General features: G+C 40.1%; 1 protein-coding gene across 2 annotated transcripts in view; it reads right to left on the reverse strand.

The window, feature by feature from the left end:
- Positions 1-22,273, reverse strand: part of AKAP6 (A-kinase anchoring protein 6) — a 296,164-nt gene that overhangs the window by 74,776 nt on the left and 199,115 nt on the right. For both annotated transcript variants that reach the window (XM_056850738.1, XM_056850737.1), the window contains exon 9: positions 13,218-13,338. In XM_056850738.1, coding sequence (XP_056706716.1) covers positions 13,218-13,338 — 121 coding nt within the window. The remainder of the gene's footprint in view (positions 1-13,217; positions 13,339-22,273) is intronic.

Below are 22,273 nucleotides of genomic sequence, written 5' to 3' on the forward strand. Positions count from 1 at the left end.
ATCTGCAATCATTTAGATTTTAACATGATAGTTATTACTTATTACCAGGATGCACAATGAGATATTGATTAGTTTTAACCTTTAGATCTAAGGATTCAAGAAAGGTCAAGGTAGTAGAGGAGTCTACCTTTCCTGTCTTGTAAACTTTTGGCCTTTAACAGAATTCTAATGATTCTAGTTGGCAAGGCAGATCTGAAATTAGTTTATTCTCTTGTCAGAAAGGAATGATGACATATTTTAAGAAGTCTGCACAGACAGTGTATTTTGTACATTCTGTTTCAAACCGGCTTCTTGAAAGTTGTTGAAAGAGCACCTGAGTAATTTTGGAAGCAATTCCAAACAGGTCTACTCAGAAGCAAGTCCAATTGTATTAAATGAGCTTTACTCCCAGGGAACCATCCTTAGGATTTCAGCTGCAATTTGTTACAGTACTGTTTGAAGTCAGTAAATGAGAAACTGTGGTGCTGCAAATTTGAAAGTGAATTCATAGACACATTTTGTCAACACTATTATATGTACAAGGGTTGACAACACACACATAAAGAATTAAGGAGATCTTTGCCACCATAATGAATTCTTAGGGACAGATGCAAGGATGGACGCTGAATTCCTCAAGTTTTTAAAGGTTCAAAATTATTGTAGCCAGTTTTAAACAGTCATAAATTGGTGAGCTGCACTTACATTTGGCTTTGGTAAACATGGAGTCCTTTTATTGTCCCCTTAATAAGAATAAAATCATCTAATTGGGCTAATCTGTTTTACAAGCTAAAACGATGCAGGGGACATTAAGGCGAGCTTTGTGGCCCCACAGTATTTCAGCTTTCTTTCCCTTTGCTAACACTTGGAATGGCTTCTTGCATTCATATCCACAAACTGAACACCGAATCCACACTTCAACTTCAGAAGAGTTATGGGCAAGAGAAACATATAACTGTTGTGTTACATTAATTTGCAGAACACTTGGCATTATCACTGCCAAGTAGTCAAATTGTTCCAGGTTGTTCCGGAAGGCTGTTATTAATAGCATGTTTTCTGAGTAAAGTTCTGTCTACTTTTGGAACCGCATTTCTGTTGCCAAGGAAACTCCTCGAAGCACAGCCTTCTAGGAGCACACTGCTGCTTTTGTTTGTCAGTATCCTATTCATATCATCTAAGTAAGCACTTTACACACACTTCAGTCCGCAGTTTAAAACATTTAAGTGTTGTGGCTTATGTTTCTCATCCCCTGTAACTACAACGGGGGTATTTTCTTCTCCTCTTAGGCCCTCGAAAGTATTCTGAAATTATTTGAAACAGCAAAGGGGAGAATTCTTTTCCTCACCCGTTTGCAGCAAATCAAGTTTAAGGTGAACCACAGAGTTTATACCATTCGTCTTGAAGCGTTAATTATCTTTTCACTCTGAAATTAATGTCGCCATTTCCTACCGACTACCGCCGGCGCGGTTGTTGAAGTGCGGAGCAAAACATGTCATTGAATTCTGAGGCAGAATTGTTGTTGCGGTGAATCCTGGTCACATGGACCATCTCTGCCAAAAGGAGATCACTGAATAAAGGTGACAAAGACAGTGATTTCCTGTCAGCAAAGAGTACGACAGGGCTGTCTAGAAGTGATGCAAATGAGGGACTTTCACCGGGGTTTGTTTGATCCACTCCAGGCCACAGCACTGCATAGAGCCAGAGTGAAACGTACAATGGAGCAGCAGCACACCCAGAGGAGAACAAGAACAGCCCCTTCTGAAGTACAGGACAGTAATATCCCACCCTCCAACATTTTACCAGTGTAAACAGGGACACTTCGGTATAGTTGCAAACAGGTCTGTCTTCATCACAATGACCATGTCCCTAAGTACTTCCCGAAAAAACTATCACTCCCACGGCTATTGTTTATTTCATTTATTTAATATTCTTACATTCCGCAATCTCAACAAAATACCCCAAGGCAGTTCACAAACAATAATGAAATACAACAACCCTATAAGATCCGATTGGCTAAAACAGAGCAAAAAAAATTAGCTTAAAAACCCAGCAGCGACAGTAAAATCATACTAAACTGACTGCAAAGCAGTTGAAAGCGTCAATCAACAGAAACAAGTGCAGCAAAAGAAGGGAAAACCAAACCAAACAAACAACATAAACCAAACTCAACAGAATAATCCAGAGATTAGCCTGGGCTAAAAAAAAAAAGTTTTAACCTCACACCAGTAAGTCAAGAAGTTTAGCGCTGTGGGAAGTTTACAGTGAGGGTATTCCACAGATGACGCACCACGACAGAAAAACTTCACAAATTACATCATGACAAAAATGTGTAATAGATTGCTGAAGGCTTTCTCTGCCAGCTATATGTTATATTAAACTCTGTATTAGAGTTAGACTGATTTAAAGGAAGACACATGGCAGCTCTTCCCCGCATTTTGTCCTCGCAGCAGCCCTGTGAGGTATGTTAGGCTGAGAAAAAAATGACTGGATGAAGACTACCTGGTATGTTTTATGGCTGAGTGGGGACTTGAACTGTCTTACCTGTGTTTTCACACATGCTGAATAATGCCCTTTCAATCCACTTTCAATGCACTTTAACGATTGTTTGCAAGTGGATCTTGCCGTTTCACACAGTAAAATCCAGCTGCAAAGTGCATTGAAAGTGGATTGAAAGTGCATTATTTGGCATGTATGAAAGTGTCCTTAAAGTTATTAACAATGTACTACCTTTAGTATGTTTTTATCCTGCAATTCCTTTCAGGTGCTTAGGGAGGCATACATGGCCCTCTCTTCCCAATTTTGTGAAGGTTACCAAATGCAACATATGTAAAGAAACTTGGTTGCTCACTAGAATAAGAAGAGTTGGTTTTTATACCCCACTTTTCTCTACTTTTAAGGAGTCTAAAAGTGGTTTACAATCACCTTCCTTTCCCCTCCCTACAACAGACGCCTTGTGAGGTAGGTGGGGCTGAGGGTGGTCTGAGAGAACAGTGACTAGCCCAAGGTCACCCAGCAGGCTTCATGTGGAGGAGCTGGGCATGGCATTTATTCACTATTTATTACATTTATTCCATGGGGCTTCAAATAACATCTGTAGAGTTCCTAGGAAGTCTTCCATATAGGCATTGAACAGATCCAGACCAGCTTAGCTTCAGCAAAGTTGAATCTTGGACCCTGGTTGACAATGCCTTCTAATAAACCTCTGATAAGAACAAATCTCTGATAAAGTTTTAAGCTGCCCGATAGGAAGGCCCATAGTATTATGCATCAAAAAGTGGTTAAACACAAAGTGGAGGAGAGAGATAAAAGGGCTGTTTTCACAATGAAATGAAGATGTAAGAACTCTGAAGTACTGGCAGGACTGGCTACAAGGTTTGTAGGCCTACAGCAAGATGTTGCCCTGACCTGGATTGCCCAGGCAAGCCTGATCTCATCAGATCTCAGAAGCTAAGAAGGGTTGGCCCTGGTTAGCATTTGGATGGGAGACCACCAAGGAATTCCAGGGGTGCTATGTGAGGAAGGAAATGGCAAATCACCTCAGTAAGTCTCATCTTGAAAACCCGAAGGGGTTGGCATACGTCGGCTGCCACTTGACACCACTTGACTCACACACAGAAAGATGCCATCTATTGGATGCCACAAGGGATCTAACTTCCCCCCGCCATTTATATGTAGAGGCAGAAGTGTGGACAATTGGGCTACACTTCTTTCCGGCAGTTCTTTGTCTTTCCCCATTTCCTCAAGTGTAAAACTGGGGAGGAGGGGTGAATTCCAGCATCTACTCCCAGTCATAGCTGTGACTACCACCATCACCCTTGCTTGCCTGCTTGGCAACTACAAACAGTAGTAGAAATGGTGAAAGGGAGAGGAGAGTATGATGATGTGGAGAGGGTAAAAGACAGTATACTGGAACTGAGAAATACTAAATTATACCTGGTTGTTCTTAATTAATCATAATTAATTCATAATTCCCCCCTTTCCCATGTACTGTTTTAAAAACTGACATCCCACCTCTACTCGATCACTTTTTGTGTGACTATTCCAGTTTGTGTTTTATTAAATAAACTTTGTTCCGTGTTTAAAAGAAATCCTGTCATCACTATCAGTTCAGTTTACCTTAAACCTCAGTTAATGGCTACAGGCTTGGAGTTTTTATACCTAGGCCCAAATTCTATCTCCTAAAAAAAACTATTCCTAATGAAATTCTCTGGTGTGGTAGGGAAGGTGGGAAAGTGACAGAAAATTCTTTGGGTTGTGTTTGCCCCAGGAAACAGTTACAGGCATCTTCAGAAGATCCCCAAATGCAAAATAGTGTCAGTGATTTGCAGGAAATGGAAACACTCTACCCAAATTAGTCCTTGTATTGGTTGAGTCACACAAGAGCATTCCCCACATATGAAAACCAAAATACAAGTTTAGGGGTAAAAAGAGGCTGTACACATGACTCCCAGTTTCATACAATAAATCTCAGATAAGGAAAGGATGAAGGAAGGCAAGGATTTAACCGGCAAATGACTATTATCCTAACCAAGAAACAGATTATAAAACAAGGTCACTATGAAAAAGCCAGATAGAAAGCAACAACAGCAACCCATTCTCTTTGCACACCCATAAGGCGTGGCTGCATGGCTATAAACTAGACACCCATTTTAAGTTACTTTTTACTCCAAATTGTGTTCTGCCACTTGGCTGATCCGGAGGAAACCAACTCAGAGAGAGAGGATAGATGAAGGGCTGTCTGAATTGTGACCAAAAGGTGTATCAGGATAGAAGACAATGGAACTTAGGGGGGGGGGGCGTGCTATTGAACCTAGAGGAATAGCTACTGTATTATGCACTTAAAGTTTCTTACTAACTTGGAAGGTATCTGAATTCTGCCTTAGTTTAACATACGAGAATCTGTAGAACAATTCTATGAGAAATGGCTACCATGGCGTACTTATATTTAGACTTAGCCTTATTCCTTTTTAGATGAGTAGATGAGTAATGTTCTCCATATCTAAGATTATATTTGACTTACTTATATAATGAGTAATTTTTAGAGAAATGATAGCCATGGTACATTTATTGTTACTCTTTTTTATGTTAGCGGCTGTCTTTCATGTTCTAGAATACACTCGATTCATGTTCAAGCATAAACTCGATTCGTCTATTTGATTTTTTAATAATCTTTTAATTGAATAAGATTACGATGAAAACTAGTATATCAAACTAACTGTAATAAGTATAAAATTTGTTTTTTGAATGTATAATACCAATCAAAGAAAACACCGCCTATTGCAGACGGAAGTGAATTTTTCCCCTCCTCCCTTTTTTTCCTTTTGTACCCTATATAAATATAATAAAAGCATTAAAAAAATTTAAAAAAAGAGAGAGTGAAGGTTCTTTACAGGAAAATCACCAGGAAGTGCCTATGCAAAAAAGACATCATAAGTTGCATAAAGATAAGACTCTGAGGCACACTTGAAGGAATCTAGATTCCATTGTTTGGGAACATCACAAGGATAAGTTCAGAATGCACCCAGAAGATACACAAAGTGTTTATCATCAAAACTGTGATGTCAATCATGTACTGTCCATTTCAAAGAGAAACTATACATTTCAAACATGGATCTGTATTTCAAAAGACTCCCTTAGATGTAATTAATTAGCTACACATATTATTGTACTAGTATTTTATTATTACATTAGGCAACTGTTATATGTCATAAACCTGAGCATTGCATGTCATACATAAGAGAGCTGTGACTAGCCCAAGGTCACCCAGCTGGCTTCTTGTGTAGGAGTGGGGACACCAACCCAGTTCACCAGATTAGTGTTAGTCGCTCATGTGGAGGAGTGGGGAATCAAACCCTGTTTGCCAGATTAGAGTCCACTGTTCCAAACCACCTCTCTTAACCACTACGCTCTTAACCACCACGCTGGTTCCCTTCGATAAGCATTTTGAATCCACTTAGCCAAGTCAACTACTCCTCTTTTCCTGTTATGTGCTATATCAACACACTTTCTTATAAACTATTACAATGGCTGTACCAGTACTACTACATACTATGACGCACTACCATGTTGAAGATTTAATCAGGGCACATTTTATGCAGTATATATTTCAAGTGCCTTAAATGCTTTTATAATTAACCCTCCAAATGTCAAAGGAGATGCCAACATTTTTATATTTGTAAAGAAATGTTTGGTTAATTTTACTCCCAACATGCTATAATTTTAACAATCATATCTTACTCAATTTAATGGGGTTTTAATCTAACACACAATTAATCTTCTGGGGGAAATGTAAGGAATTATCATTAACTTTCTCTGTCTAGTACATTCATCTCTAATCTCCACAGCTCCAATAAACCCTGATTTGCTTAATTTTTGAACACTCCAGGCAGAAATCTTGCATCAATACAGAGGTTTCTATTAAAGGATTAATGAGAAGAGTTTAGATGCTTGGGCCTGATCCTGTAAATCCTATGCAGGATCATTAACATGGGAATTTTATGCATAGAGTTGCAAGATCAGGCAGAGATATAAAAGGATGGAATGATTTATATAACTTTATACTATGTGCTATAGCGACCTACTGAAATTAATCAGACATGCCCAAAGTATTTCTATATTCTCCTCAAAGTATGCTTGAATGGCAATGGATATCTAGGAAACAGAAACAGAGGTCAAGGCTGAAGAAAGACATATGATATAAAGAATGCTCACAGGATTCTGGACACTCATCTTTTTTACATTAATCTCAAGCATATCAGCGAACTCTCCCTCCCGGATTGCTTGTGTCATTCCTCCTTCAGACTCCTCCTCCTGTTCTTCATCTTCCTCTCCCAGCTGGGAAACAATAAGTCCTGTAGCTGAGATGGGAGAAGGTCCTGCAGCTTCAGGCATCTGTTTGCAGTGAGCATTGCTTTGTAGCCACCAGAGGTGTAAGAAGCAGTGGGAATGGATATATTAGAATTTGAGTCATCAACGTGATAGAGAAATATTAATATAAAAGAAGTGTGTTTTATATCATGTCTGTCTTCAGCCTGACACTCTATGAATTAAGATTTCAAAACAAATGTAGAGATAAAAAGTAGTATATTTATTACATTATCTCCCACCTTTTCTCCAAGGACCTTAGGACATCATACATGATTCCCCCTTCTTCTTCTCCAACAACCCTATGGGTAGGCTGGACTGTGAGAGTATGACTGGCCCAAGATCAGGTAGTGAGCTCAATGGCAGGGTAGGGATTTGAACTTGGGTCTCTCTGCTGTTAGCCTAACCACTATATTAGCATTTGAATGCCTTCTGGAGAGCAGAGGGAGAATTCTCTCTGGATACAGATAACTAAAACTATAACCAAGCAGTATGTCAGTTTTTAAAAAGAATATTTCTATTATCTGTCTGTAAAATCAGGCAGAAAGGTTGCCTTGTATCGCTATGGAATATGAGAAACATGTCACTAGGATTATACACTGAACTGTGAATATACAGTTAATTTTCTCATACCCAGTTTTAGAATTTCTATATTGTTATTATGCTCTTAATGTATGTTCTTGCTTTGCAATGCACTTGTTTTATTATAGATCCTTCCCATTTATAGACTCCTTAGAGGCAAAGATTACTGCTGGCAGTAGTGATAACACAGCAGGTAACCTGGAAGATAGGGTTTGCTGAGCTGACTCAGAGGTGCAATTACTTACCAATTCAATAACTGGGAGGACGATTCTGTGGATTTAAGAAACACACCACAAGAAAATAGAAAGTACAATGCTTTCTACATAGAGCTGTTTTAGTACAGCATCATGAACTAAAACAAAGCAAAGATGCCAGACCACTGAAGAGATTTTTATTCTGTGAATCTGCATGAAGATGACCAACTGGGTAGCTCAACATTCAGTTCAGGCTGACCATTACAGACAATTACAAGGGACCTCTAGGCAAAGTAATATTGTGCCAAGGAAACCTGGAGCCCGTACATTCACACCCAAATGCTACTCTCAACTGCACCCTCATGTGGTGGCTGCTAGCATTTACCAAATCAGCTGAAAAGCTTCTGAACTAACATTCTCCCTAAAGTTATAAATGCCAGCTGTTACCACGTCAAGATTAAAAAAACAAACAAACAAACAAACAAACAAAAAACCCTGCGTAAATGACTCTTCACTAAGGTATTACATATTTCTGGAAGTCTACATGTTTAAGACACATATCTAGAGGTTTGTCTTAAAAACATTATTATAGTGTTTTATATTATTTATGTTAAACATTGGTCAGGGCAGCAAAAACTTCCTGTTGTTCAATTTCTATGCTAGAAGTCTCTGAATTTTGTTTAATGTGTGAATTAAATCTGACCTACTTTTGAACCAGTTTGCACATTACTTTACGCCACTTCGTTACATTTTATGAACAACCTAATGTGTAAGTCCAAGTTACACAGAATCATAGAGTTGGAGGGGACCATACAGGCCATCTAGTCCAACCCCCTACTTAATGCAGGATCAGCCAAGCATCCCTGACAAGTGTTCGTCCAGCTACTGCTTGAAGACTGCCAGAGAGAAGGAAGAAGAAGAGTTGGGTTTTATATGCCGACTTTCTCTACCACTTAAAGGAGATTTAAACCGGCTTACAATCACCTTCCCTTCCCCTCCCCACAACAGACACCCTGTGAGGTAGGTGGGACTGAGAGAGCTCTAAGAGAGCTGTGACTAGCCCAAGGTCACTCACCTGGCTTCTTGTGTAGGAGTGGGGACAAGGTCACCCAGCTGGCTTCGTGTGTAGGAGTGGGGAAATAAATCCAGTTCACCAGATTAGCCTCCACTGCTCATGTGGAAGAGTGGGGAATCAAACCCGGTTCTCCAGATCACAGTCCACCGCTCCAAACCACTGCTCTTAACCACTACACCACGCTGGCTCACCACCTCCCCAGGCAGCTGATTCTGCTGCTGAACTAGTCTTACTGTAAAAAAAAAAAATCTTCCTAATGTCCAATCGGTATCTTCCCACCCATAATTTATACCTATTATTGCAAGTCCTTTCAGTCAGGTCAACATTTACAATGTGGAAGATACATTTTTTGTTTTGGGTCTTGATTCACTTTATGTTATATGCAATTACACAACTGCCATGAATTAAAGAAAGGATGTGGAAGAAAAGTAAAAACCAGTACAGTGAATGCTAACACTTGTATGTGGCGTTCCAGACTCATTAATCTTATTAATTCAAGTGATGGGCCTTGAGAGGGGAATTAAACAGCAACAGTGCAACCTTGTTTTTTTCTCAGAGGCTAGATCAGTAGCCTCCTGCTTACCTGAACTTCAGAAATGAAGCATTAAAGTGGAATAGCCTTCCCCTACACAAATAAAATTTCCATGCTGAATTCTATGACCTACCAACTTCTTGAGCAAGCTAATTTCCCTGTCTCTTTCAGTTTCTTCCCCTTTAGTCAACTCTCAACTGCTCTCAATGTCCTTTGCCTCAGTCCTCATTAGGCCATTTGGGAGATATTTTTTGTGATTCATTTACAAAGTTATACTGTTTTGCATACCCAGGGAGTGTCTCAAATAGGTTGAAACCTCCACTTTGTCTATAGGTGCCCTGGTTTTGTTGCTTTCGTGATTAGAATGAGTCACCCTTTTTATTATTGAATGTAGCAATTATGACAGCATGAGCCTTCATAGGCTATAGCTTATTTCTTCAGATGACAGAATCGGAAGTCAGTTATGGGTTCCGCTCTTGGGTCAAATAGAAGAAGAAGAAGAGTTGGTTTTTATATGCCAACTTTCTCTACCTTTTAAGGAGAATCAACTGGGCTTACAATCACCTTCCCTTCCTCTCCCCACAACAGACACCCTGTGAGAAAGGTGGGGTTGAGAGAGCTCAGAGAGAACGGTGACTAGCCCAAGGTCACCCAGCTGGCTTCATGTGTAGGAGGTGGGAAACCAACCCAGTTAACCAGATGTAGAGTCTGCTGCTCAAGTGCAGGAGTGGGGAATCAAACCCAATTCTCCAGATTAGTCCATCACTCCTAACCACTACACCATGCTGGCTCCCATCTCTATACAGATGCTTAAAAAAGAAATAGTTATCGGAAGATTTATAATAATAGAATCATAGAGTTGGAAAGGACTACCAGGGTCATCTAGTCCAACCCCCAGCACAATGCAGGAAATTCACAACTACCTCACCTCCACACTCCCAGTAACCCCTACCCCATGCCCAGAAGATGGCAAAAAAACCCAAAAAACCCTCCAAGATCCCTGGCCAATCTGGGCTGGAGGAAAATTGCTTACTGACCCCTAAGTGGTGACCGGCATTTCCATGGGCATGTAAGAAGGGACTTCGGTGGTTGTTGGTTGTTGATCACTTGTTGAAGTGATCACCAATATTTGACTTCACCTTGGTATTTTGGTTTTTTCAAGAGAATGTTAAGAGAATGTTGGCCAGGGTGGACGGGCTAGAAATTTAAATAAAAAATAAATAAAATACATAAATAAATGAGCCCAGATAATATTCATTCTTTGAAAGCGCAACTCACTATATGCTGCTGTGTATCGGTCATTTTTCTTTTCAAGTACTGCAAACACATAACTGAACTGACGCCTTTTATTCCTAAATATCTCAGCTCTCTGAATTCAGTATTTTCTTTCTCTCATTGAATATTTATGTATCAGACTTTTTCTCCAGAGGTAACAGACACAATGTTTTCTCAAACCATATCTTATATTGCCATTTTCCAACCTCTGTTTTTAATTCCCAAAAGCTTGATTTATTATTTCTAGGCCTTCATTGGTATGTGCAATACCCATGAAGTATCTATGAGCTAGGAAACTATCTCACCTTTACAGGTGAGCTCTCCAGCATCATCAGCAGCTATTTCATGCTCAGATGTCATTATGCATGGCAGAAGACATCCTCACTGCACCATCTTTATATAGAGTTGTTGGTTGGTATTTTTCCCTGTCTTACTCTGAATTAAAGCAAAGCTAAACAAACTACTGCCTAAAAATACACCTTTTATACAATCAGAAAGAGTGGTATGTAACAATGGCTGTAATCCTAATGGAAGAGCATGGTCCGGGCACACATACTCTTTTTGACAGTCTACATAGATGGTTTAGGGTCAACCTATTCTTATGCAGGTGTACCAACAATCCTAGGTTAGGTGAGCTGAACATCTTGTTCTGCTAAATGCCAGTGTGATTTCTCTGCAGCACAGGTGTATACATAGGCACCAATATAGAGTTGCATGATTTTGAAATGTAGGAGCAGGTACACCGCTGTGCTTTTGTTTGGGAGTGAACTGCATCATCTTAAGATATGCACTGGAACAAAAAGTATACTGGCACACCTGTTCCAGGATCTTTGTATAGAGACATGGAGCTGGTTATACAATAAACCCACCATCATGAACACCCAACATAAACTGGATTTTACTTTATTTTAGATGTGTAGGTGCTCTAGGATAGCTGGGAGCCTTTTAAATATTTATTCATTTATACCCCACCTTTCTCCTCAATGGGGCCTCAGAGCAGCTTACATGTTTCTCCTCTCCTCTATTTTATCCTCACATCCACTGTATGAGGTAGGTTAGTCTGGGAGTCTGTGACTAGCACAAGGTCACTCAAAAACCTTCCACTGCAGAGCAGGGATCTGAACCTGAGTCTCCCAGATCCTAGTCAGACACTCTAACCACTACACTGTCTTCACTAGGGATCCCGTTTAATTGATTTGTATGCTACAATCATAAAATGCTGCAGTGATGCCTTTGATTGCTTTGACAGTGATCTTTGTGCACAATCCTCTACTCATCTCTTGATTCACTTGCGCTTAGGAGCAGACTCATTTAATAATAAGCTTTCTTTTTTTAACACAGAGAGGGAACATTTTTGTGGAAGATGTATATAGCGCATAGATTTTATTTTTTTGGGGGGGGTCTTTGAAAATGCTCAGAAGAAGAAATGGCACACATATGAACAGTGCAATCCATGTGCAAATATGTTTATGAACCGTGCAGTCCTAAGCAGATTTATATCTTCTAAGACTATCAACTTCAATGGCGTTGAAGGGTATAACTCTGTTTAGGATTGCACTGTAAATTGTCTGCATTTACTGGTATTCCCACTTGTGTTTTGAAAATATAAGTCTTAGAGAAGCTACACAGAATTGAATGCAAAGAGTTTATATTAAATGAAGTGTTTGAATAAACTGTCAATACATATGAGCAGAGAAGAAAGAAAACAACTTCTATTTGACCTTGAGTGTAGAATTTCTTCTTTAAGAAATAAAAAGCTAGAGGGTAGTTGATTCTTGTCATTATACTGTTGCTGATTCTGTGGTTAGTTATTAATTTTATTTTTTATGATTCACAATCTGCTGTTTGAGATATGCCATATGCTCAAAGCAATTCGGGATGACAACTGTCAGAATTAGTCCAATAAAAATTGCCTAAATGATGAAGATTTACTACAGCTTGATATTTCTATATAAAGTCCCTCCTACAGTCCCAAAATGCCCCCCCCATCTGCCACATACTAAAGCCTAGAATGGAACTTAAAATATGATATTGCAGGTTTTGAAGAAGTTATCTTAATACAAGGTTTGACAGAAATATCAGTAATCTTGACTACAGTGGCAATAGCAAGAAATAGAAATCTGTTAGAAAAAATCTATTTACTTTCACATCTAGCTCTGTGTTTATGATAGATAAAGGGTTTGCTGCAAATACACAAGTCCCCAATTAATTCACAAGCAAGTGTATTGACTTAATAAGAGAATATCTGTTTTATATATAACTAATAAAATTAAATTGGAAGAAACCTATATCTTTGAAGCAATAAAATAAAATCAAGGCATATTTTTTTCTTTACCAAAGAAGTCTGAAAGGTGGATAAAATCCAGACGAAAGCTCTAATCAAAACACATTTCCTAAACGCAACTATAATTTCTTTCTTTCATTTTGTTTTTGCCTATTTATGAATTCAGTTTCATTTCTTTCTATACACTCCAAAGACAAACTGCTGTTCTATAGCATTACACCAAACAGAATGTTATACAGGGAATTTTCTCACAATTATGATGTTGGTGCAGGCTGTCAGCACAGAGGGGATGGAAATGAGGTTGGGGACAGGGAAGGGAATTCTAATAGACACCATGATATATACAATGAACGTAGGGCTATCCTATGAGAGAAAGACTTGTCAAACTAATCAGATCTTCTATAGCTAGGTAAAAGCAGTAACGGAAGCTCTAACCTTGTAAAGATGCAGCTGCTGCTCCTCTGACATCATCAGGTCATGGCTGTCTATCACTATGGATTCCATGTCAATCAGCCAATCCCAGAGCTCCTGGTATTCTGAATCAAAGTCCAAAAGGCTGCCGATAAGGAACAAAATGTATTATGCATAATAGGGAATAGCTGTGAAAATCCTGTATTAGAATGAGATGTTCTTGAAAATACATGATGTTTTTCCTTGCTATGTTTCTGAGCAGGTACTTAAATTTCAACAGGATGGATGAAAATTCAAATCCATTATACAACATGCCCTAAATCTCAGCAAATGATGCTAGGTTCAGTCAACAAGAGTAGATATATTTGTTACTTGCTTCAAAAACTTAAAAAATAGGAACCACATATTAGGGACACTTAATGACTTTTGAGCTGCTAACATATTTAGCAAACTTTTTTGCAAATATACTATTGTCTTCACCAAAAATACTACTTCACAGAAAAATAGCTTAATCCATTTAGCCATCCTTCTGCTGTCTATCTGCCTATCTCTGCAAATATATATCCTACATTTATTTTCATGCATGAGTAGCTAGCATTTCAACTTAACGCTTTAAGATAGGCTTGAGTGAATATGGTAAGCCACTGAGAACTAAGGCCAGATACAGTATTAGACAGGTGTTCCCTACAGACATGTTAGAAACAAAGGTAAGGACAGGAAGTCAAAACAATGAATCCTTGAATAGCCAGCAATCATTAAAATTCAAAGAAGGATCACAATGGTTTCCAACAAAATAAATCATTAGAATAAGGAGCTTAAAAGGATTAATGTTATTCTCTATCGAAAGCCTAGTGAATAAGTAAAACACTGTGATACAAAAAGAAGAAGAAGAAGACACACATGAAAATCTGCAAAATTGTCTGCAGGATAACTCCAAAAGGAATCATCCAGACTTGCAAACTGCAGTTCTTCAGACCTCAACTATGGCAATGAAATATAATTAAGAATCCAAGGACCATATGACAGCATGTGATACTGTAGTACTGCTCACCAAAACTAATTATTTTGGCATATTTAAATTTAAAACTGAAATATCCACTATGATATCCCTTATGATATAGCTCATAAGGGATTCAGTGCAAACCATATGCAGTACAAAGTGAAAAAGTATGCATATATCAGTGCCAAACTAGATTAAAATTAGTTTCAGAGTTTAAAATTAAGTCAGCATTGATACACCAATATTAGCAAAACTCTGCTTAGGTAGTTAAAGTATCTGAATGCACAGGATGACTCGTGAATTTTCACATGGACACATATACATTAATCTAAAAAAAAACCCACACTTACATAAGGGAGGTTTAAAAACCACAAAATTATAAAAGGAGTGCCTGTAGCTTTAAGCAATGGATTCCCTCAGTGGCTGTTGCTAGGCAGCTACAGTATTTCAGACTTGGTTCTATCAGTAAAAGGCAGGGGAGGGGGCAGGGCCTTTTCCAAGTCTATTTTGGCCTTTGAGGGAGGACTCATCGGAGCCATTCCTGGGACTAAGGCTGCCAGCTCCAGGTTGGGAAATTCCTGGAGATTTTGTGGTAGAGTCTGATGACAGCAGGGTTTGGGGAGCACAGAGACCTCACTTGATATAAGCCATAGAGTCTACTTCCAAAGCAGCCATTTTCTCCAGGGGGACAGATCTATGTCATCTAAAGTTCAGTTGTAATTCTGGGAGATCTCCAGGTCTCACCTAGAGGTTGGCAACCCTAGGCCTGGCAGCAACCTCTGGGTGACTTCCATGACTCAACTAGGCCTGGCTGCCTGCTACTGCTCAACAGCAGCAACCCTATGAAAGCCACTGTGGTGTAGTAGGATATCAGAGTAGGATATGAGAAAACCAGGTTCAAAACCCTATCTTCCTCTCAAGACTCACTTGGTGATTTTGGGCCAGTCACATACATTAAGCCTAATTTACCTCACAGCATTGTTGTGTGGATAAAATGAGTATATTAGAATAATATGAGCTGCTTTGGTCCCCACTGTGGAGAAAGGCTGAGTATAAATGAAGTAAAAAAATAATAAATATAGCTGAAGATGGGAGGTAGATGAAAGGTAGGTTGATGAATGGCTGAGAAGACGAGAATGGCAGGGAAAGAGGAGAGGATATAGAGGTTGATAAGGGGAGGGAAAGAGGAAATACAGTAGAGAGGGGGATACAGGGGAAACTGAGGTGCCATATGTCCATGAAGTGTTTCTTACCATGCAAGTGGGCCTGGACCAGTGGCCAGCACCACACAACTGGGCCACAGTTTTCCTAGGCAGAGGCTGCTGGGGTGGGTGGGGAGAAGCTTAAGACAGAGGGGCAGATAAGGGTAGGTTGGCTGTTGGGTGGTAAGGAGATAGGATTGCCAACTCCAGGTTAGGAGATGTGGGGGGGGATTGGAGACTGGGGAGGGGGGTTGAGGAAGAGTGGGACCTCAGAGGGGTATGATACCATAGACTCCACCCTCCAAAGCAGCCATTCCTTTTAGGAGACCTAGAGTTGCCAATCTTTAGGGAAACTAGAGTTGCCACGAAACGACCCAGTGAGGTATGCAGCCTGTCATGGGAGCCTGAAAATTGATTCTATAGCAGATACAATTATATGTTATCATTGCATTTCTTTAAGGCTGATGAAGCCACTTTTATGGTGAAAGCGCTGAGAAATATCCGGAAATGCGTTTCCGATTCTTTTGCCTGACGGGTTTCACTAGGAAGAGTGACCATCCATGCCGAAATTGACGGCCATTGAGTGACATATCACATACCCACTCTTGAGGGACTTTATGGAGGACGCGTGACCTGGACTGCTGTACAGCATAGTTTGCGAGATACAAGTTTCTTTTGAATTGTCCTTGTATAGAATCCCTTGTATTTTATACAGATCATTGTTACCATTCTTGAGTTACATTGTTGCGATTTTGGGGCTTGTAATTTATTGTATTTTGATTGTTAGTTGTTGCACACATTGTCTTTTACCTGTTGTTAGTGTTCTACTAATATATTGCCATTTCGTATCCAGAGCCTATTACTCTTCTTTCATACAATCTCTAGATGGGGGCTGGAGATCACCCAGAATTACAACTGATTTTTAGATGACAGAGATCAGTTTCCTTGGAGAAAATAGCTGTTTTGGAGGATGGAATGTATGACACTCTTCAGCATTCCTTGTTTAGCTGCGACCTGCTCAACGAAGATAGAGACAGATGGATAAAGTATTTTATCTGGGAATCTGTCTGTGAGTTGGATAGTTTGAGGGTTATTTTAGCAGGGGTGGATTTTAATACTACATTAGCAGTTGCCAAGTTTTCCCTCCAGTCAATCAAGATACAAAAATACTAATTTTCTTATGGGTTATCTAGATAGTTCTTTTTCTTTAATTTAAGTAAGTAAGCATTATACCCCACTGAGGTTGCTTCCCCTCCCCAAACCTTGCCCTCACAAGACTCCATTCCCAAATGTCCATGAATTTCCCAACCTGGAGCTGGCAACCCTAAGGGGGAACTGATCTCTGTAGTTGGGAGATACGCCGTGGTTCCATGAGAACTCCAGGTCCCACCTGAAGTTTGGCAACCCCAGGAGAGAAGGAAGCAGAAAAAGAGGAGAGGCTATGGGGCGTACAGGAAAGGTAAAGAGGAAATAGTGTGTGTGAGGGATTGAGATGCTTCCCACAAGTCCTTGAGGGTTCTTGCTTGTGTTATCTAAACATGTTAAAAGGTGATCCCAGAAACTGAATCCTGGATTCATATTATATTCAGCTCACAGGATTGTCTATGAAGAATTACACATCCAATGCAACCTTTTCACTTGTAGGAAATGGGGAAAAAACCCTGTGGGTAAATTAGTCAAATCCAAATTTTCCTTCGGAGTATAAATTCCAGGATTATTTTTGGTGTCAGTGAAACAGCTCATGTAATCTATGCAATCACTTTTCTGACTCAAAATTCTGGAGAATGAGCTAGCATTTATAAGGTCCATCTTCAGTTACTTTCAGGACATCCACGGAAAAGCTACTTATGGTTACTTATGGTTGAAAGCTCAATACTCACAATTAGCAACCCCTTTTATTCATAGAAAAACGAAAGTTGCCATTTTAAACCAGCATGCCACGACAATGACCATACCAAACCCTTTCAAATACTTTACGTTTCAAAAGCTATATGCAATGTTAGTCATGAATTTATTATACTTTGAGAGAGAGAGATGGTATAAAAAGGTTAAAGAGACAACATAGACAAGGTGAAATGTGCACGTTCTACCACAGCTACCAATCTACCATTTTTTTTACTGTGCTGCTCTCATTTGACAATTTACAGAATTGGTGCCATTTAATCAATGGAGTCGAGAGTACATTAATTAGGTAACTGCCATTCTGAACCCAGTATCAGAAATATACTTGGCAGGCTCTGGGTTCTCTCTGCTTTGACTCATGAGACATTAACAGTTCTCTAGGCCTGGCGGGAAGAGATCAGAGAGTGGGTCATCCAGGTAACAGGCATTCTGAACCTGGTGGTGGTGGATAGTGCCATCAAATCACAGCAGACTTATGGAGACTCAGTAGGGTTTTCAAGGCAAGAGACATTTGGGGGTGGTTTGACATTGACTGCCTCCACATGGGCTGTGAGAGCTCTGAGAGAACTGGGACTGGCCCGAGGTCACCCAGCAGCCTTCATGTGGAGGAGTGGGGAATTGAACCCAGTTCTCCAGAGTAGTTTGTTCGCTGCTCTTAACCACTACCTGCCAGTGGAACTGGAACATTACCTGGTTCTCCCTTATTTTTAGCATGTTCACTTGGTAATGTGCAACATGCAACGATTAGGATCAGGTATAATGTTTTGAGGAGACCAATGATGTGGGCTTACTTTAAAGAAGCTATAAAACTATGTGGAGTAACTGGTTATGAGACACTGGAAATAGATTGGCAAAATCATCCTGTCTCTAGTAAGGAATAAAATATTTAAAATGGACAGGAGAACAAGAAGGCAGAAGGGGAGGCATCTGAGGACTCAGCAAGAGCCAGCCTTTTCTCTCCCATACAGCTTCTGTACAGTGGGTAAAGCACCACCGTTTAAAAAATCTTCATTGATATACCATCTATTAAGATTGCCTTTTCTGTATTCATGTGTGTGCATCAGAATTGCAGAGGAGAGAAAAGACACAACTGAATGAAAACAACTAAAAGCTACATTAAACCACTCTGTTTAAAATTTGGAAACAGAAAATGGGAAAATTAAGAATTCCTAATGCATTTTTTGGAGGGAAGGTGGCATGGTAAAACCTGATCTCACCAGATCTCAGAAGTTAAGCAGCATTGGTACTTGGAAGGGAGACCTTCTAGGAAAGCCTTTTGCTGGAGGCACCATAAGTTGGCTGCGACTTGACAGTACTTTATACACACAATGTATTGATGCCACTTTGAAAACAAGGCTAAAATCCATTGAGAAATTCAGATGATGAGAATTTTGGAGGCATTGCTACTGTTTAAAACATTTGACCTATCATATACCCCTTGGTAAGCAACTGGGATGTATTATTCTTTATTAAGTGCTGTAGGAATCAAAAAGGGACGTTGTGCAGAGATGTTCCTTAAAACATTTTCTCAGGCTTTGGATTATGATTTTTTCTATTATGTTTCAAATCAAATGCAGGAATTTACCAACAATACAAAATGGGTGACGACTGTGAAGTTAATAAATGTATCACAATGAATAAGTACCCCCATTTTAAAAAAAACAACCGCAATAACATAGCCAAACTGTCATGCCAGTGCGTTTGGCCATAGGTTACTTTAGTCCCATTGACTATATTGCTGAATTGAGCTGTAATGAACATATTTTAACTTGGTGGACAGGTAATCATCAATGCAGAGTTGCATGTCTAATCCTTTGAATGCAAACATATTTCTTAAGGTGTGGACATTAATTCAATAGAGAAAATGAAAATTCATGACACTTTCTCTCACGAAAAAACCATCTTAAAAATTAATAGACAAAAAACAACATGGAATTATTTTCATCAGGCAGTTCAACTTTAACATTTTGTCTAATTTCTAGTATTGTTACTGAGCTTGTATTATTTCTTCGAGAAAACATTTACCGTATTTTGTGACAGACAGACAGACAGACAGAGAATTTCCGAGGCCAGTCTGTAAACTGCTTAGGATACCAATTAAAACCCATACCAATATAATTCAAAGTCTGCCATTCAAGTAATTTACTCACCCAACCTAACTGGTTCTGCTGTCTCAGTTGCCTTATCTAACATGCCCATATTTGGACTTCCACTTCCCCCATCATCACAGCAAATTAAAATCCTCTAATAAGAAATTAGACACCCCTCCAAACCAAATCCCAGGCAAATTTCAATACATAAAATAGGCATCCTAAGCCTTTGAAGTTAGCTTTGCTCCCTGACCTCTGGCATTGCTGAGATCACCACAGTTGGTACTGTTACTGGACTTTTTCTACTGTTGAGTTCACAGGAACCCCATCCCAGTAGTTAGCTCTACTCTAACCAACATCACCAGGCCCTCGACCTAAATGCATCAGACTCTTCTCTTCAGAACAGGGAACATATGATTTCTTCCTCCTTTCCTTCCCTCTCCTGACCCCTACAGTCATCCCCCATTAAGGACTGGTGTAGAACATCACAATTAGGATTATCCAAATGTACAAAGTTTATTTGGCAACTAAATACAACTGTTATATTGCAATATTGTCTCAATTTGCTTTCCTTTGCCAATTCATAGTTCAGTTCTGTATCTTGATAGGAGAATAAAGGTTGTTGTTTCCTCTGACTTTCCTTTGGTCTCTTCTTTTTAACCAGGCACACTGTGATAGATTGGGATCTGAGTACACAATATAGTCGATGGTTCTGGCCTTTACCCAGGAACATGTGTACATGGAACATGGACACTCTATACATGACAGGCCTGACACAGAGTGTGATTTGGATCTCTCTCTCTCACACACACACACACATGCACACATACTCCCCTACAGTACATTGGCTCAACAATCCATCCTCCCTAAAAAGGTGCTAGTAGTGCCTTCCACTTCTTAGCCACTTCAGCTTTTGATGTCACATACTCACAGTCCCATCTACCTTGCAGGATCAGAGTTCCATGGAGCAGTAAAACAGAAATGGCAGACACACTTCCAATGTAACATCCTCCAAGCATCAGTCCAGTTATTACATTTTACCTCCTAGTGTGCAAATGACCCCAGAAGCAGGGAGAATGTATAGGAACAAGAAAAGTACTTATGTGGTGCCACTCTCTCAAATCCATACTTCACAATTTGAGCAGAGTGCTTAAGTCCACTTGCTTGTTGTTGCCACTGCTGAACATTCCCTGTGCCTCTTTCCAGGCAACCCTTTTACAGGAGTAGAGGCTCAGACTGTATTCACAATACAGTGCTAGATATCTGCTAAGACTACGGCCTTTTATGCAGGGATGTTTCCCCGCAATCACCCCCGTCGATTGCTTCAGGGCTTCATTTTGATTATGCATGCCTTTCCCGACCGTCAGAGATCGCCTCGCTCTCCCCGTGCATTTCCGCGTCTTTCGCTTGTATTTTCCAGATTCTGGCTAAAACAGTATCTGGAAAACACGGCAAAACGTGCGGAAACGCACGAGGAGAGTGAGGCAATCTCTGATGGTCAGGAAAGGCATGCAGAATCAAAAGGAAGCCCCAAAGCACTCGGCGGGGTGATTGTGAGGGACACAGCCCTGCATAAAAGGCCTACAACATGACCAATAGTGGCATTAACCAGGTTATCTCTTGTTCTTGCCTGGTTTCTGCACCATTGTAAGCTGCTTAACAGATAATTGTATGATCAGTATGAACAAGGCACAGGGGCCTTGTTAAGCGAAGAGTTTTGGCAACCCCATGCATCTGACTTGCCTTCAGAACTCCATTCCTGATGGTGTTCAGTAAATTTTGATTGTTCCCTCTGCTTTTATTAACCTCAACTGTCTTCAGCATGGGACTCAATATGGAAAGGAACTGAAAAGCTCATTCATTGTCTTCACAGTTCTGCTCTAGTAAGGGGGAGGGGCAGGCTCCTTTAGGTTCCCAATTCTCCTGATGACAACTGGTACATGGTAAACCATGCAGCTACATGATGGAGAAGGGAGATGGAGAACAAAAATAGTAACAGGAGGAGGAATGGCTATTTGGGAAAGTGATAAGAAAAACATTGGGGTCCAGGGTAGCCAATCAGCATGTCTGCCCTGACCCCAGTGACCGGGTCTGGTCATGCTAAATTTCATCTGTACCTGGGATTCCTTCTAGAGCTTGATGGTACTTAACACCATGCAAGGCTTGAACGACACAGCTTAACAGCAGCACATTTCTCCAGGGCAAGGAGTTTTCCTTTGAAACAAGAAGCTTTTCTGCTTGGAGAACAGCTCTTGTGTCAGAGAAAGGCTCCTTGCACCAAAGGAAGGCAGTGCTACGAGCTGAGTGAAGTACTAGGATACAACCAACTTTTCCCTACCATCTTTGAAACTTGCAGGCAAACTTGCAGCCAGAGTTACGTGCTTCTAAGACTAGGCATAGAAGTGTATAACTTTGGTCATTTATGCACGGTCGCTTTAACCTCCTTTATTCCCCGTTTCAGCCAGGATCAAATTTTTCAGTATGCATGATACCTCATTCCTTGGAAGCTCAACATTGTTTCAATGCAAAATGAACCCAGCTTTTCCCATTCCTCTTCTGGCCCGAATTAAACCGTTCATCCTGACTCATTCCGGAGTCACAGAGCGTGCATACTCTGTTCTCGGGTTGAGCTTCCCCGCGACATCAAACCCCACCCTTTTTCAGCAGCATGCAGAGGGGAAAACACAAGATTGGCTTCTCTCATAGCCAATCACAAAGCAGTGTGTAAAGTGGCGGGGATTCAAGTGCTTCCTGCTAGCTTGGAGCTCTTTCTGAGCAAAAGAAAGGCTAAAATGAGGCTTGGATTTCACCCCTCCCCTTCTTTCAGGTAGCTCCATTTTTTGTTTTTTGTTCTTAAAATGCTTTTTTATGCAGCAGTTGGGTCTG

Source organism: Euleptes europaea, chromosome 6 (assembly GCF_029931775.1).
Source record: "Euleptes europaea isolate rEulEur1 chromosome 6, rEulEur1.hap1, whole genome shotgun sequence".
NCBI lineage: Eukaryota > Metazoa > Chordata > Lepidosauria > Squamata > Sphaerodactylidae > Euleptes > Euleptes europaea.